The sequence below is a fragment of the Camarhynchus parvulus genome, chromosome 3 (assembly GCF_901933205.1).
Source record: "Camarhynchus parvulus chromosome 3, STF_HiC, whole genome shotgun sequence".
Taxonomy (NCBI): Eukaryota; Metazoa; Chordata; class Aves; order Passeriformes; family Thraupidae; genus Camarhynchus; species Camarhynchus parvulus.
The window spans coordinates 110,933,791-110,949,082 of NC_044573.1; the positions used below are offsets into that span (position 1 = coordinate 110,933,791).

A 15,292-nucleotide genomic window follows, 5' to 3' on the forward strand; every position below is an offset into this window, starting at 1 on the left:
CTGTGCATGAGGTAGGTGTCAAAATTTGTTTCCTCAGGCTGGAAGAAACTCTTCCCTGGAAGCAACACTCCACCCCTTGGGCAAATGGAGATTGGAAGCACTACCTGCCAGCATTCCATGGACACACACACCAAGTGGGATCTTTGTCAAGCCCTGTTACAGAAGTGATTTAGGTATATTCATGTACAACCTGCTGGAAGGGCTCTGCCTGGTAATGAGTTTCAGGCTGGTAATTGCACTGAAACCAAGATGAGATGATGAAGTGAACATTCAGAGTGGAATTCTGTCGGAAAAAGTGAACTGACCTTCCACAGCTCCTGGTTGGCTGCACAGGAAGATAAAGCAGAGCTCACTCTGTCAGGAGCACTACAGCAGTTCCCTGTTTTAAGAGCAGACTTTAAGTTCAGACTCTCTGCCTGCAGCTTTGATTTAGAACTGGGAAAGGGAAACCTCCACACAGACAGGGAGAATAACCAGTTATAGATTATTTCTTTTAATTCTTAATAAAGCACATTAAAACAGCAATTGTTCAACCTGCTGGTGTCTGTATTAACATGGGGCTCAAGTAAAACAAGTAACAGACATGCCTGTGCATTCCTGACATAAATCAGAAGTCCAACACCAAAAAAATCCTATTAAATGAAGCCGAAGAAAAGCAGTACAAGAAAGAAGGGAATCCCTCACAGTCTTGTGAGGAAGTTTGCTTTTCACTTGATGGGAGGTAGAATATAATGGATTACAAGCAAGAAAAATAAGTGAGTAAGTAAGAATGAGAAGTGTCGACCCACAGAAGTCAATGGGATATCCTCCTATCACCATAAAAAATAATCTCTGTACTTAGATATTCTTAATGATCACATCAGATGACCAACAAATAAATTCCTTATAAGGTTACTGTATATCAATATATCACAGATGGAAAGTGCAACAGATGGGGAGGAGACACCTGTGTTAAAGAGCTGCTGCCTCAGTCCGTGACCTTACGTGAGTCAGTTGGCCCTCGTGCCTCAGTTTCTCCACTTGTAAAACACCAATACCTGTGCTGTCAAGCACTTCTAGAGATTTACAAACAGAGGCACAAAGTATTGTTTTGACATAGAACAGCAAAGGAGGGCAGTGGCTCAGCTGAGTGGGAGCCACTGGAGCCGCGCTGCTCTGGCCACCACAGGGGCTACAGCCATAAATCGATCAGCCCTGATTAGGTCGGGCTTTACAACGCTGTCATTGTCACAGCAGTGGCTCTGGGACAGTGACACGAGCCCTGAGCTCGGCGGTGTCACACAGGAGCCTGCACCAACAATAAACCCCTGCTAAGCCCAAGTGCAACAGCAAAGAACAGGAGCTGCCCAAACCCAAGAGACTTTTTAAGGTTATCAAGGATAAAAGCTTCTCCATATGCTCATATGACCACAGGATAACGCTGTGTAAGCGCCCAGTTAAGAGGGGAAGGATATAATCAAGAGCATGTTTAAAGAAAGGGATATATTCACTTGAAATCTGCAGGCACAACACAAAAATAAATGTGTTTCTCACAGTGACAAGATGAAATTTTCAGTTGGTCAGCGACTACAAAGCTGATTCTCTGCTTCTGGCTGTGGACCACATGACAGCCTCAAATACGTAAGAGCATTTTATCTGCCAACTTGCAATGAAGACCACATAGTTAATAGTTTGCAACCTCCTTTCCCCCAGAAGATCTTCAGAGTTGAGTAATAAAATTCCTCACATGATTTCAATGAGAGGGTTCACTTGTCAGGGGCTGTTTGGAGATAGTATCATATGTCAGGGAGGTGCTGCTCAGATCAAGTTTTCCAACCTTGTGTTTTCAAGGCTTGACTGAAAAAAAAAAAAAAAACAAAAAAACAAAAAAAACTTCAGGCGATAAAGTTTGAAACTGGAAAAAAGAGAAATAATCTCTAGATGTTATTTTCAAAATGTCAAAGCTAGCCAATTAATGAGGGGAGGAAGAAAAACTGATTAAAGCCCTGACAAACCCTTGAGATCACAGACTGATTGCGAGTTCTGCTGCAGACTCCCGGTAGGAACCTGGGCAAGTTGATCCCTCTACACCTTTGTTTGCCACCTGCGAGACGAAAAATAGCACTTTCTTTTCATATCCTGTCATTCTTGCCTGTATTGTTCCCCAAATTAAAAGCATTTGTCAAAACACTTATCTTTAGCATTAACCCTGGGAATTGCATTCACAGCTACCACACAACCCGTTTGCATGACTGAGTGTTCAGATACAAACTCTTTCTTAGTACACTTTGCTACCCAGCCATCCTAATTTAATAGGAGTCAGAAGGGAGCTTTAGTCAATACAGGAATGCTAAAATACAGTTTATTACTAATCTTACAAATAAAACCAGCTTTAGCGTTACAAGTTACACCGACCCCCTCCTCAAAAAAAAAAAAATCAAATTCTCCTCATTATGTCCTAAAAATCCTGCTGTAATCACAGTATTGGTCTCACTGCATTGATGACCCACAAGATCATATTATCAGCATAGGTATAATTAAAGCCCAATCCCACGAGGACATGTATGCAGAATCCAATCCCCACTCTGTTAAAATCAGCATAACGTGAAATAAATTTCAGGGATTTTAGAATCAAAGCTGCATGAAGTTATCGACAGGAGGAACAAAGGCATCTGGTTTTTTGCAGTAAGATTCTGAAGCTGACAGTATTTTGATTTCAAAATCTAAAACTTTGCAGATGAAAAAGATTTGCTACGAACGCCAATACTGTAGCCTGTCATTCTGTAATGTCCTTAAAAGCTCTGCACAGAAATCACTGTGAAGTACAAGTTGCGTTCTTTAGATTAAAATGTGCTGTTGTTTCCTGAAAATTCATTTGTTTTCTACCATATACAACGAAACAACTTCCCAGATCCCTTGGTATAAGGAACAGGAGCTGTACTGTACAGCTCCCTCCTTTCTCATGGTTCAGTTTCATTGAAACTCCCAATTCTCCACCCAAAGACCCAAATTTCACCCCTGCCCCACTGACACACAACACAAAAAGAGCAGTCCAAAAAGTTAACAACAGAACAATTTTTGACAGTCATGCTTAATAAAAATGCATTTTATTAAAAAGTAGATTAGTATTAAAAATGAATGTCAGAGCCCCACTGTTTTCCCAAATCCAGAAAGCAATGAAAAAACATACCAAACACTCCCATGAACCTATGGATTATCACTATATAAAGTAAACACTTTATGATGATTTAGTTTTCAAAACACTGCACAGCTATCAACTTTTAATATCCCTTTGTAAGAGACCAGTAAGACCCACACAGAAACTGCCTTAAAAATAAGCTCCCTGCAGCTGACAGCAGCTACAGATTCCATGGCATTATCAGAATCACAATGCTAGAGAGATGCACGTTGTCCAGAAAGGTCAATAAACCCAAGGAGTTGCTTGACACCACTCAGTGAAGCAGTTCTAGAGAAAACCAGGCCTCATTCACACAGGATTTTCTCCCAGATTTCTTTACCCCTCCTTAAAAATCCTGCCGTTTCACCTAGGGTAGCATTCCTGTAACCCAGCTGGCAGCCTGCATACCACAATGTCGTCTAGACCTGCTCGGAACAGTGGGATGACACAGGAGTAAAAATGCTGATGCCTGTTCTGGTGCTTGCACTGGTGCTAAGGGAACGAGGGGAGGAAGAACAGGCAGCGCGGAGTGAAACACAAGTTCCTTGTTCCCAGCCTCCTGCCCAGGCTCCTCGGGTAATTCTGTCAACCAGACAGAAAAAGTTGTGGCCATCACAGGGCTAAAGAATAATCTTCACATAAGGGGAAAACAACATTCCCAAATCCCAGTTTTCACATGCAGAAACAAACCCTGCCCTTCCCCAGACCGGTGCTCCCTGGACATGCAGATAACAAATGCATCCCTGCACAGACAACATTTTCCATCCCTTTCTTCCTTCTCTCCTCTCTCCATCTCCAAGATGTTTTCTTAGCAATTTGGAAGAGAAATACTAAAAAGGGAGATGTAAAACACAGAAATAAATTAAGTTTGTTCTCTGCTGTTGACGGCACGATGGGAGGAAAAAAAAGATGTTAGGAGTGATAAATCCATATATACCCTACTCCAAACTACACCCCGCTTCCCAAGGGACACGGTATAATGGTAAATAAGTATAGATGCAGTTCCTACTAATGAGGCAGGGTACAGCAAGGCCAAAGAAAATGCAATCATCTCGGGAAAAAAAACTGCACAGGACTCCTCCTCTCCCATCCACGGAGGAAATCAAATGCCAGCTGCACCATCCCAGGAAGGAAGCAGAGCCTGTACCTGATGAGCCCTGCAGAAATGAGCGAGTCATATCACGGGACCCGAGCAGGCACTTCAGGCTTTCGCCAGCCCACAAATCGTCTGCAGAGCACAATTCCTCGCTCCGGTATTTTACATGGCATCATTCATGCAAATTGTAGGGATATTTTTCCCCAGCATTTTCTTTTTTTTCCTTCCCTCCATCCCCACTAGTTTGAAGCACAGAGACGTAGGTAGCGTCTCCCAGATCCGCGTTCCCTGGCCATCACTTTAACGCTTTCCTCCCTACAAAGTTTAAATCTCCCCAGTTTTTTGTTCATAAACGTTTTGTACTTAAAAGCCACCGAATCACGCTCCCAGTGTTACCTGAAGAAACTGAGACAGACCCGACTCCACGAACATGCTTAAACCTTCATTTCCTCTTCCTTCTTCCTTCCCCACCCCCCAAAACAGCAATTTTTTTTTGTCCCTAACACGAAAGAACTGGGAAAAAAACAGCACGTCCAACCGAGGCTTTTCCAGACCTATCGCAAAGAACAAAATGCTTCCGAAGAAGTGCTCTGCAAACATACCAAGAGACACTCCAGCAAGTAGGGAAAAAAAAAAAAAGAAAGAAAGGAAAGAACCCATCAGACAAACTGAGGTCGAGGAACTCGGCGGGGTCTGGCTCGGATGTGTATTCTGCACCTAAACACACTCGCATCTTGTTTTGTTTTAACCCCGAAGCTGAGGCAAACACTCCAGCAGAATGTCCTGCCGCTTCCCCCGACGCTCCTGCGGTCAAACCGTTCTGACCCAAAACCATCCCGGACACGGGACACAAAAGCATTCACCCACCTCTTCCCAAGAAGTACAAAACAAACAAGCGTCTGACACCCCACCCAAGTTCTCCTCGCACATTTTGGGAATGACTTCCCTCCGGGTCCTCCTCCTCCCCCACCCGTTCCCACGTTAAACTCTCCGGCACACCGACACCCTTCGGGGCTTTCACGCCTTTGCCCTCCCCGAAAACCTCCCGAAGCCCCGAGAGCTGCCAGAGAGGTCTGGGAGCCGGCGGGGTTTGGGGCACCCCTGAGCCCCGTTCCCCGACCTCCAGCGGCTCCCGAAAAGGAGCCCCCGGAGCCCTCGCACAGCCCCAGCCAGGGCAGAGCTCCCCGGCAGAGCGAGGGGGCTCCGTGCCCGGCTCCATCCCCGCAGGTCGGAGCCTCCCTACTTCCCCTGCCGTCCCCGGGGCTCCCCGGGACAGGGAGCGCCGGGGGTCGCACCAGCCCACCCCAAAACTCCGCGGCGAACAACACCCGAACACCCCCAAACCGCAGCACCCACCCAGGCTGAGGGGGGCTCCGCGGCCGCCACTCCGTGCCCCACAGCCGGGAGATGGGAGGAATCAGAATAAATATACAAATGGCAGGAACAGCGAACCCCAAAGGTGCCCTGCCCTCCCGCTGCAGCCTCTCGGGGACACCTTCCTCTTCCTCCTCCTCCTCCCCCGATCCGAGGTACCTGCGGAGCCCCCCAAAGCCGCGGCTCCAACTCTGCCGCCCGTGCTGAGGGGCTGCCCCTGCCCACCCTTGCCCGCCCCCGGCTGCCCCCCTCACGCACATCCCGCTCTCCAGCTCGGAGCGACTCCCGGCGGTGCCGGCGGAGGGGGGACCCCTTCCCGCTGCCCTCCCTCTCTCCAGCCCACCCACCCGCCCGCCCCCTCCCCTCGCCGCCGCCGCTCCCCCCCCCGTATCCCCCCTCGACACTCACCTCTGGGTGCTGCCGGCGCCTCCGCCTCACCATGGACCGGCGGGACTGGGGGGGTCCCCCCGCCCGCCCCCGCCCCAGATTGAGGGGAGATTAACGGGGGGCGCGGAGGGACGAGAACAATAGGGGGGAGGAAATCCCTCAGCCCCCCCACGCCCCCCGAGGACACAGCCCCCTCCCCGCCCGGCGCTCCTCCTGCCGCTCCCTCCTCCTCGCCCGCTCCCTCTCTTTTTTTTTTTTTTTTTTTTTTTTGGCTCAATCACACCAGACCGACTGTCTTTGTCTGTCTGACAAGCGCCATGTTGATATCAACATCCGAGCCCCCACCTGCTGCAGCTGTGAGACCCTGGGACTTGTAGTTTCCCCCTCCCCAGGGTGACGGGGAGACCCGCGGCGTCGGGACTACAACTCCCAGCGTGCCGCTGGCGCACGGCGCGCCAATGGGGCGGCGGGGCTGCGCTCGGGGCGGACTACAACTCCCGGTACGCTTCGGGCGGCCATGACGTTATCTAGGGCGGAGGGGAGAGGGGACTACAACGCCCATGATGCCCCGGGGCGCGGCGGGGCGGGCAGGAAGGGGGGCAGGATTGTCCCGGTAAATAGAACCGGTGGACGCGATGAAGCTGGTGAGTGCTCGGGGCGGGCGGCCGTGAGGGCGGGGAGGGGGCTCGGCCTTCCCCCGGCGGCGGGAGGGCTCCCTGGGTCGCCTCCGGGCTGCGCAGTCTCAGCCTCGCCGGGCGTGAGGGGAAACTGAGGCGCTGGAGGGGGGCCTGAGGGAAAAGGAGGGGGAGGAGATGCTGAGGGAGTTGGGGGGGTGACTGAGGGATAAGGGGGTGATAGTGGGGCGGTGAGGGGATGGTGCGGGATTTGGGGATTTGGGTGGGGAGGGGCTGAGGGGTCGGCCCTGAGGTGTGGGGGAAGGCGGGGGTCGGCCCTGAGTGGGGAGGGTGAGGAGGGGGGTGATTACCCGGGTTTGAGGTGTTGGATGGGATCAAATCTTAGCAGGATGCTGGGGGAGGAGGAGGAGGAGAAAATGTTTCTCAGCCTTCCTAGCCCTAAACATGAGTCTGGCGTGGAGCTGTGCCCCTGCACATGTGGCTTCTGCTGGACTCTGCGAGGAATGTGAATAAATACCAGTGGTTTGTGATAAAGACGTTTTCCATCTGCAGTGTGATAATGCAGGGAGATGCTAACAAAAAAAAAAATCAGCCTGGAACAGCTTTGCCAAGGGTGCACCTTGCTTCTGACAGGGGTTTTGGTTCTGATATTACAGTCTCCTGTCAGAAAGTACATGACCCATGATATTGGTCTCCTCTCTTGAACTGTTTCACTTTCCTGGAGACCTTGGATTCAAGAGCTGCTTTGCTTTCCAGGAAGAATTTCAGTTGCACATAATGTGCCGCAGTTCTTGGTCTGGAGGTGAAAACCCAAGCAGTTTTCAACATACCTGAGCATAATATTTGATTTATTTAATCTGAAGTGACATCATTATTCAATTTAAGATTGTCTCTTGATTTTGAGACTGAGCAGTGTGTTATAACAAAGCTTCATAGAAGCAGATGTGCTGTTTTAACACTTTTAGGAAATCACTCTCCATGGAAGTGTGTACAATTAATTCCAGAGGCAGGTGGTCAAGGAGTTTGATCCTGCTTAATCTTACCTGTGTGATAAGGATCTGTGCAGGGATGAATATTTCCAGTGGGACAAACACTGCAAAGTCAAGCACTTCTGGGTGTGATTGTAGAGGCTGATCGAATTCAGTGGGGAAAAGCAAACTGGAAAATCTTTATTTAAAGACCCCAGTGGAAATGCAGAGCTCTTTTAATGTTTAGAGTTAGGGACAGAGGGAAGGGAAATACAAACTAACTGTCTGGAGTCTGTATTGCAGCATTTTTAGACTGTTTTTAAATTCAGGTACTGAGAATTATAAGATGAGATTCTTCATCTTATATTTCTCTGGAGATGTGTCTAAATTTGGGGTTGTAAGTAGAGGAGTCAGATGCTTTTTATTCTCTTTTCTCATAGATTTGGGTTGAATTTGGAAGAACAGGGTAGAGGTGAGGGACTAGTGGAATGTTCCCTGTCCATGGCAGAGGGGTTGGGATAAGATGAGCTTCAAGGTCCCTTCCAACCCAAACCATTCTGGAATTGTCTCCAGGTCTGATTCAGAATCCAGTGAAAACCTCAGGCTCCCACAAACTCAAATGTGGTTTGACTCAGGCAGGCCTCAGTGCTCATTTCCCCCCAGCTTTTAAGCTGGCATGTGATACTAATACTGGAGGAATGCACTGCAGGATTTGTTGGCTTCACTTGGAATTCCAAGCTCTGCCTTTAACCTGCACAACTCTGAGTGTTTTGGAGCTGCAAGTTTGAGCCACCACCTCTCTGCCCTCCATGAGATGCTCATGGAATGGGATGTCTGTGGAGAACCTGCCTCTCCCAGGCCCTGAGCATCTGGAATCAGCCCCTCAACTTGTGCCCCACTGCCAAACTTTCATCCAATTTGCAAATCCTGCCAGGAGAGCTGTGAGCTGAGCACATTTATGCTTTTTGTGTGTTTTGTGTTATTTTTTATGTGACTTTTGGAGTTAGGAGATGAGGCACCTTTGTGTGTTGGCTGCACCAGCCTTTAGCCATAAGGGAATCAAGCTGGAAGCAAGCAAATCTTGGAATAAAAAACTTGCATTTTAGTTCAGTCAGGAACATGAGTGAAAGGTCTGGATGGGTTTTAAACAGTAACAAGTATAAACTGTGTGGAAATGATCACATTTATAAAGTGCAGAGACACACATAGTGCAAACACTTCTATTCCTGGATTCCTAATCCAGAATTCTAACAGAGGTGCAGGCCCAGCAATGTCACCTGTGCAAACAGCTGTATAGAAAATACAAATTGCCATTTTTATTTTTCTGTCACTTTGTATGAATCTGGTAGAAAGAATCCATTGACTCCCAGGAATCCATTTACCTCAGCATGACAGCCACAGAGAGAGATGATTTTAGCTGCTTTTAAAGAAGGAAAAAAGGAAGATTTTCCAGTTAGGTCATAGATGTCAGGGTTGTGATACTACTCATGATTACAAAAAAAAAGGCAAGAAAATATTTTGCTGATAAAAGTGGTGATATTTCATTGCCTTTTTTAATTACCAATAGTTTAAAAGCCACAAAAAATAGAACTTATTTTTCCCTTCATTTCTTTCTATTTACTTCAATTTATAGCTTCATTTGTCAAAGTTCTGGTCTGGTGAGAACTTAATTTCACGTGAGAGTGTTACATTTGTGAATAAACCAAGTGAATTCCTCACTCCTTCGCCAGCTTGGCTTTACATATTTTTTTAAACTTTACTAAAAGAAAGACAAAATGTGATGTAACCCCTTAATAATTAAGGCTTTGTGAATTTAAAGCAAAACTCTCTGTGATATTTTAAATTTAATATTTGAGGCTTAGTCGGTTTTACTATTTAAATATAGTTTAAAGCAGGTTTTTGAGGAATGTATGTAAATAGACTTCTTGAGGGCTGTTAATCCAGACAGTTGCAGTCCTGTGTTAACATTATTGTGAGCAGACGTAGAAAATGAAATTATTCATCTCCCTTTTTTCCACTTGGTAGAGGGAAGTATAGAACACAAGCTTAAGGGATAAATTACTGAGAAAAATATCAAGTCTGTTTTTAGTGCAGTGCACGGCCAAACAAGTGGTATTTTTCATCTCCATTGACAAAAACTTGAATTTAAAAGCTCTAATTTGACCACCTGAGCGTGGCTGTGCTGCCAGATGCCCAGACTTGGGAGAGTGGAGATGCAAAAATCTCTCTTCGGAGCAGAGGAACCCTCCCGCAGAGGTGGCCACGCTCTGCTCAGACCTTTGTCTCTAATCCCACGTTTTAAACCCGACCTTTGTGTTCTGCTCTCCCTCAAAGCTCCCGCGCCTGGTTAAATGTTTGTCACTGCAGACAGGAGGTGGCTGCATCTCAATGATGCTCAAGTGCCCCCTACATCACCTGCTCACCGGCTCATTAAGCTTGCAAAGCCTTTGGGATTTGGATACACAAACCCTTCCATTCAGGTGGGGCTGCCCAGTCCCTCCTGCTTTCTGTTTGTGTTCAGCAAGACAAAAAGCAGGTGAGAACTTGTCCCAGAGCTGCTGCACCTGTGCAGGGGTTGTTGGGGCAGGTTTCTTACCAAAATAAAAAACTTGTGTTCCTGCAGGGCTTCTCTGCCTCCCTGTCCACCTCGAGTCATTTTCAAATTTTCTAGTTTTGCCAGGAGGACTGAGTTTGGAAGAAGCAGATTTCCTGGGTTTTTGAGGAAAATAGGTGATTGCAAGAAAATATATATTCTGCATGTGTCCTATATCAGAGAGAAAAGCTTTGCCATCCACTCAACCCTTGGGATCAGAAAAACTGCTTGAAGAAAACCTGCCCCTTAATACCCTGACATGGGGGAATCTCAGTGAACACACACAGCTGAGGGACACAGATTAATGGGAAATCATGGTTTATTTTGGTGTGCAAGGAACTGTGTTTAAAAACAAGGGGGGAAAGGCAGTTTGTGAGCTCCATTCACAGAATCACTGAGGTTGGAAAAGACCTCCATAATCGAGTCCAACCTGTGACTGACCCCACCTTGTCACTCAGTGCCACATCCAGTCATTCCTTGGACACCTCCGGGGATGGGGACTCCAAACCTCCCTGGGCAGCCCCTCCCACTGCCTGTCCACCCTTTCCATGGAGAAATTCTTCCTGGTGTCCAACCTGAACCTCCCCTGGCACAATTTGAGGCCGTTTCCTCTCACCCTGTCCCTGTTCCCTGGGTGTAGAGCCTGACCCTCCCAGCTGTCCCCTCCTGTCAGGGAGCTGTGCAGAGCCACAGGGTCCCCCCCGAGCCTCCTTTTCTCCAGGCTCAGCCCCTTCCCCAGCTCCCCCAGCCCCTCCTGGTGCTCCAGCCCCTTCCCCAGCCCCATTCCCTGCCCTGAACACCCTCCAGCCTCTCAATGTCCTTGCAGTGAGGGGCCCAGAGCTGGACACAGGATTCAAGGTGTGGCTTCACCAGTGCCCAGCACACAGGGAAGAGTCATGTTCTGAAAGGTCCTGAGTAACTCCTCCTCATTCTTCTTCCAGTACTGCCTGTCAGGACATCCAACCTTGCCATGCAATGTGCTCAAGTTCAAATCCACCACCATCATGCTGGACTGTGGGCTGGATATGACGTCTACCCTCAATTTCCTCCCCCTGCCTCTGGTCCAGAGGTGAGTTCTGTGGCCTGTCAGCACTTAGTCTGCATCTTCTTGGGTTGCAGTTGGAGTGCTGTGCCTGAAATGGTGTATTGGAAGGACGGAGGGGATGGGTACAAATGAACAGCATCATCTGATATCATAAATAGACTTTGTTCACTTAAAAATTCTCTTTATCAAAATAACGTCCTTTGGCTCAGTAGACGGAAGACATTTTATGGATTTATTGATTGGTTTTTCTAGATAATTTATTCTAAGCTTCAGTAAAGTATTGCTGCAACTGCTCAGCACAAGTGAGGTCACATATCTGTCATCTTTCTGGCTTCTTCATGCAAGATGAGATAAATGGGTAACTGAGATGGAGTGCGGGGAGCCCAGCAAGTCCTGTTTAACCACCATCTTCTCAGGCTGTTCTTCAGAGCACGGACTAATGCAAAGAAAAATAGCGCTTAGCAGCCCTTGTTAGTTGCCTGCATGGCATAATTGTTCCCTTTTAAAAGTTAAATAAATAAAAGGGCTGTGCAGCTGGGCATGGGATTGGAACAGCAGAGAAACAAAAATAGAGTCTAGAACAGAATCCTGAGATCTCCTTTCTGTGCCCTGCTACAAAGTTGTATTTCCCCAGGTTTTTAGACAAATTTGGGTAGTAAGTTAGGTTGGCATGTTTTGTGTAAATGGAATTAATGACAAAAATTAGCAGTTGGAAAGGTGGGAATGAGTCACTCTCAGTGATGGGGAGGAGTAGGAGTTTTCTCAAAAGCTGTTTAGTAACTTTGATCCACAAGGAAACAAGTGAGGAACATTCTGGGCTTAGGGAAGGCTTGATTGAGAGGGGGAAAATACAATTGGAAAAGGGAGTTTCCTAAGTGACCTAGTAAGGTTAAAGCAGTTTGTCCAGCACTTCCTATGATTTGTTATTTTTTAGAAAGTAGAGGAAAGGAATAGACAATGTGGGCATTGTTCTGCAAGAACCTGGAGTTCAGGATCTGCTGTAGAGAGGCAGGAGATGCCCTCAGAGGGATCAGTGTGAATCAGTCAATTTGTGTCCCATTCCATAGTGCAGCTGCTGACTACACCAATTGGTGCAGTAATAGATTGTGAACATTTTGGAAATCCAGGTACAAACAGAATGCCTTACATTTGCTTTCTCCCACCCCTCCAAAAAAAAAAAGGAAGTTGAGAGAGGAAGAAGTAGCAAAATGAGGTGATTGAACAAAGGCTTAAGAGGTTCTTTAGAGCAGCAGGAATCAGCTTTCCCCTGGGATGTGGCAGCTTTGTCTGCTGATAGCAGACCCTGGGAATGAACAGCCAAATTGCAGGTCACAACCTGGAATTCCCCAAGCCCCTCCAGAATGTCGGCACTAAAATGACTCAAACTCAATAAGAGAGGATGTCAGATTTGACCCCTGATGGCCCAGTGGAATCGGAGCAAACATTTGGATTTAAATCCAATCAATCTTGTCGGTGAGGTGACTGAACACCCCTTAGAGCAAGGATTGGCCTGAGCACATGGACTTGGGCAAGTAATTGATCTCCTCTGCAAACCAGGTGTCCTGCAGAGAGTTGAGGAAATAAGTCAGAAATGTGAGGAGGAATGTGGCTGCCACTGCAAAGTCCTTATCTCTCTGTAGTACTCATAGTTGTACCATTTGAGATTAGGAGTCCATTACCATGATGTCCAAACACCTCTGAAATTCAAATGTGTGTTATCAACATAACGTGGGGTGACAGAGAGCTGACATTGTCATCAGATGCCAGGTAAGGTGACAGGAAGGATTGACTGCCTGAGGGATTTGAACACAGATCTGGTGTTCTGTCCAGCTGCATCCTCTCAGAACCAGATGTGCTGATTGGAGATGGACATGAGTGAGACTTTAACCTGAGAGCAGCCATGCTTCTCTCTGCTGTCTTTAGCCAGAGATTCCAGCAGGATCCATGAACTCCTTGGATTCTGCAAATCTCAATATGTGATCTGCCCAAATGTGTGATATTACAGGGAATCTTTGCTACACAGCTCAATCCCGGGTCATACCTGGCATGGGAGCCTCCTTGAGCAAATATTTTGAGAGCCTGCGCTCTAATCTATAAGAGAGGAAAGTGCTGCAGTGTTTCTGGCATTAAAGGGACTGGGCATTTTTTAGAGTTTTTTGCTCTTCAAAGAAATGCCAGTGCAAAGGTATTTAGATATCCCCTTGCCCTGGAAATGGCATTCCCTGTTCTCACCAGCCCATGGAGCATGTGCAGAGCACCTGCAGCTGCCCAGCTCTTTATGCTCCTGTACTTTAAAGGAGGTTTGTCAACTGGAGTTTTCTCCCCTGCACCAAAGTCAAATGCAAAACGGTAAAATGAACATGTGGGAAGCTCTTAACCTTTCCTGTCTAGCCATGACACACTTGCTCACATTATTTATGGGACAGTTCCAGCTATTTTGGATTAATCAATCACTCTATTACAATGTCAAAACGATGTCAGGAGGAGCTGTGTTGCCTCTTGGCTTCAAGGTAAAGAGTCCTTTCTGTCCTGTGTTGCTTGTTCTGCTTTCAGCCACACACAAGACACGCCTGCTCATTTTGCCTCCCCTGGCTCTTCACTCCTCAGTGGATGCCAGTTTAGTACAAGTTTAGTGCTCTTTCATCATGAATAAAGCAAAACTTTTGCTAGGTTAAATTGTGGGGAGTAGGACAAGTAAAGCCTATTCTGCTCTGCCTCGTGCTGCTGAAACCACAGATGGACCCAGGGATTTGCAAGGCACAAGGCACTGACCTGACCTTGTGCTGGTGTTGAGACATTGGACTGCAGCCCTCCAGGTGGCCCTTCCAGCCGAGCTTCCTGTCCTATCCCCCTGTATCTGACAGAGTTGTTGCATATCAGAGTGCTTTGTTCTTGCTTTGTCCATAACTCTTTTAGACTCACTGCACCAATTCTACTGAGCCCCCTCAGTCTCCAAATTACTGCTCCTACGTTGTGCTTTTGAACAATCCACTGGGCAGCACATTTAGTCACTTCATCTCTTCTGTCATCAGACTTCTTCAGCCTCGCTCTTTATCCTCAGAAGGGAATTGCCCTCCTGGCACAGCTCCTCCGTGACAGATCCTTCTGCTCTCACCTCTTACCTTCTGTCTTCACTACTTGACTCATGGATTTCCCCTTTTTCCTTCCTTGTGACTTACTGGGGTGTCAGAATTTGTTCTTTTATGCTGCTGTTAGTCTGAACACAGCATTCCTCTGAGCCCTTGAATCACTTCCTATTTTCAAAATGTTGAATTTGAAAATGCTTTTAGGATATAACATGCCTGTCTGCAGAGCTTAGTGCACAGCACTTGCAAAGTACATTGCAACCAGGTTCTGTGTCCAAATCTGAAGTTGTTGCAGGGTTTGGTTTCAGGTGGGTTCAATTCCCTTGTTTACTCAATTTTTTTTTTTTAATTTGTGTAAAAAACTTCAGTCCGGGCAAAGAGTGTATTTAGAGCTAAGTTGTAGGCTCATACAAAAACCAGATGTGACTGTGAAATATAAATAAGTCTCTCAGTTACGGTAGCAAGAAATGCTGCAGCCATTACTGCTGTAAACTCAGAATTACAATGTCTACCTTTAAATTCCTTTATTAGCATTTGAAACTATTAAAAAAGGGTCTCTGCTGTTGCTTAGACCCTGCAGTTCAGAGCAAAGCCTCCTTGTCCCTGTATCCCGTACAGCTGTTGGTGTGGGTCTTCAGGGTGACACCCAGGCATGAAACCATGGTTTATGTGGGTATAAAATCTCAACCTGTGTCTATAAATGACTTGGTCCACAGCATCAGTCTTTCCCTGCCACTGCTGATGGGAATATTTGTCTGTTGTCCTCTGTCCCAGAACAGTTTTATGGTGCTTTTGTGTTGTTTCGAGCACAGAGTTTGTTGCTGCCCTAACTTCTGTTTATTCATCCACTTTCACCACAGGGAACTCAGCAGCACTGAGCCTTTTTAAAATCCTCACCATAAATGACTAAAAACTCCCTGTGTGCTTTGTCCTCTGATTTATTTTTACTTA

General features: G+C 46.9%; 2 protein-coding genes across 10 annotated transcripts in view; one reads left to right on the forward strand and one right to left on the reverse strand.

Moving 5' to 3' along the window:
* Positions 1 to 6,179, reverse strand: part of HMBOX1 (homeobox containing 1) — a 104,039-nt gene extending 97,860 nt beyond the window's left edge. For 6 of the 9 annotated variants that reach the window (XM_030944429.1, XM_030944431.1, XM_030944428.1 and 3 more), the window contains exon 1: positions 6,036 to 6,178. The gene's annotated coding sequence lies outside the window, so the exon portion shown is untranslated. Of the gene's footprint in view, positions 1 to 5,786; positions 5,806 to 5,885; positions 5,935 to 6,035 lie in introns of those variants that run through there. The other 3 variants (XM_030944432.1, XM_030944425.1, XM_030944427.1) reach the window with 3 other exon arrangements.
* Positions 6,180 to 6,588: 409 nt separating this feature from the next.
* Positions 6,589 to 15,292, forward strand: part of INTS9 (integrator complex subunit 9) — a 60,234-nt gene continuing 51,530 nt past the window's right edge. The window contains exons 1-2 of the mRNA XM_030945654.1: positions 6,589 to 6,658; positions 11,152 to 11,279. Of these exons, the coding sequence (XP_030801514.1) occupies positions 6,650 to 6,658; positions 11,152 to 11,279 (137 nt within the window). The 5' untranslated portion in view covers positions 6,589 to 6,649. The remainder of the gene's footprint in view (positions 6,659 to 11,151; positions 11,280 to 15,292) is intronic.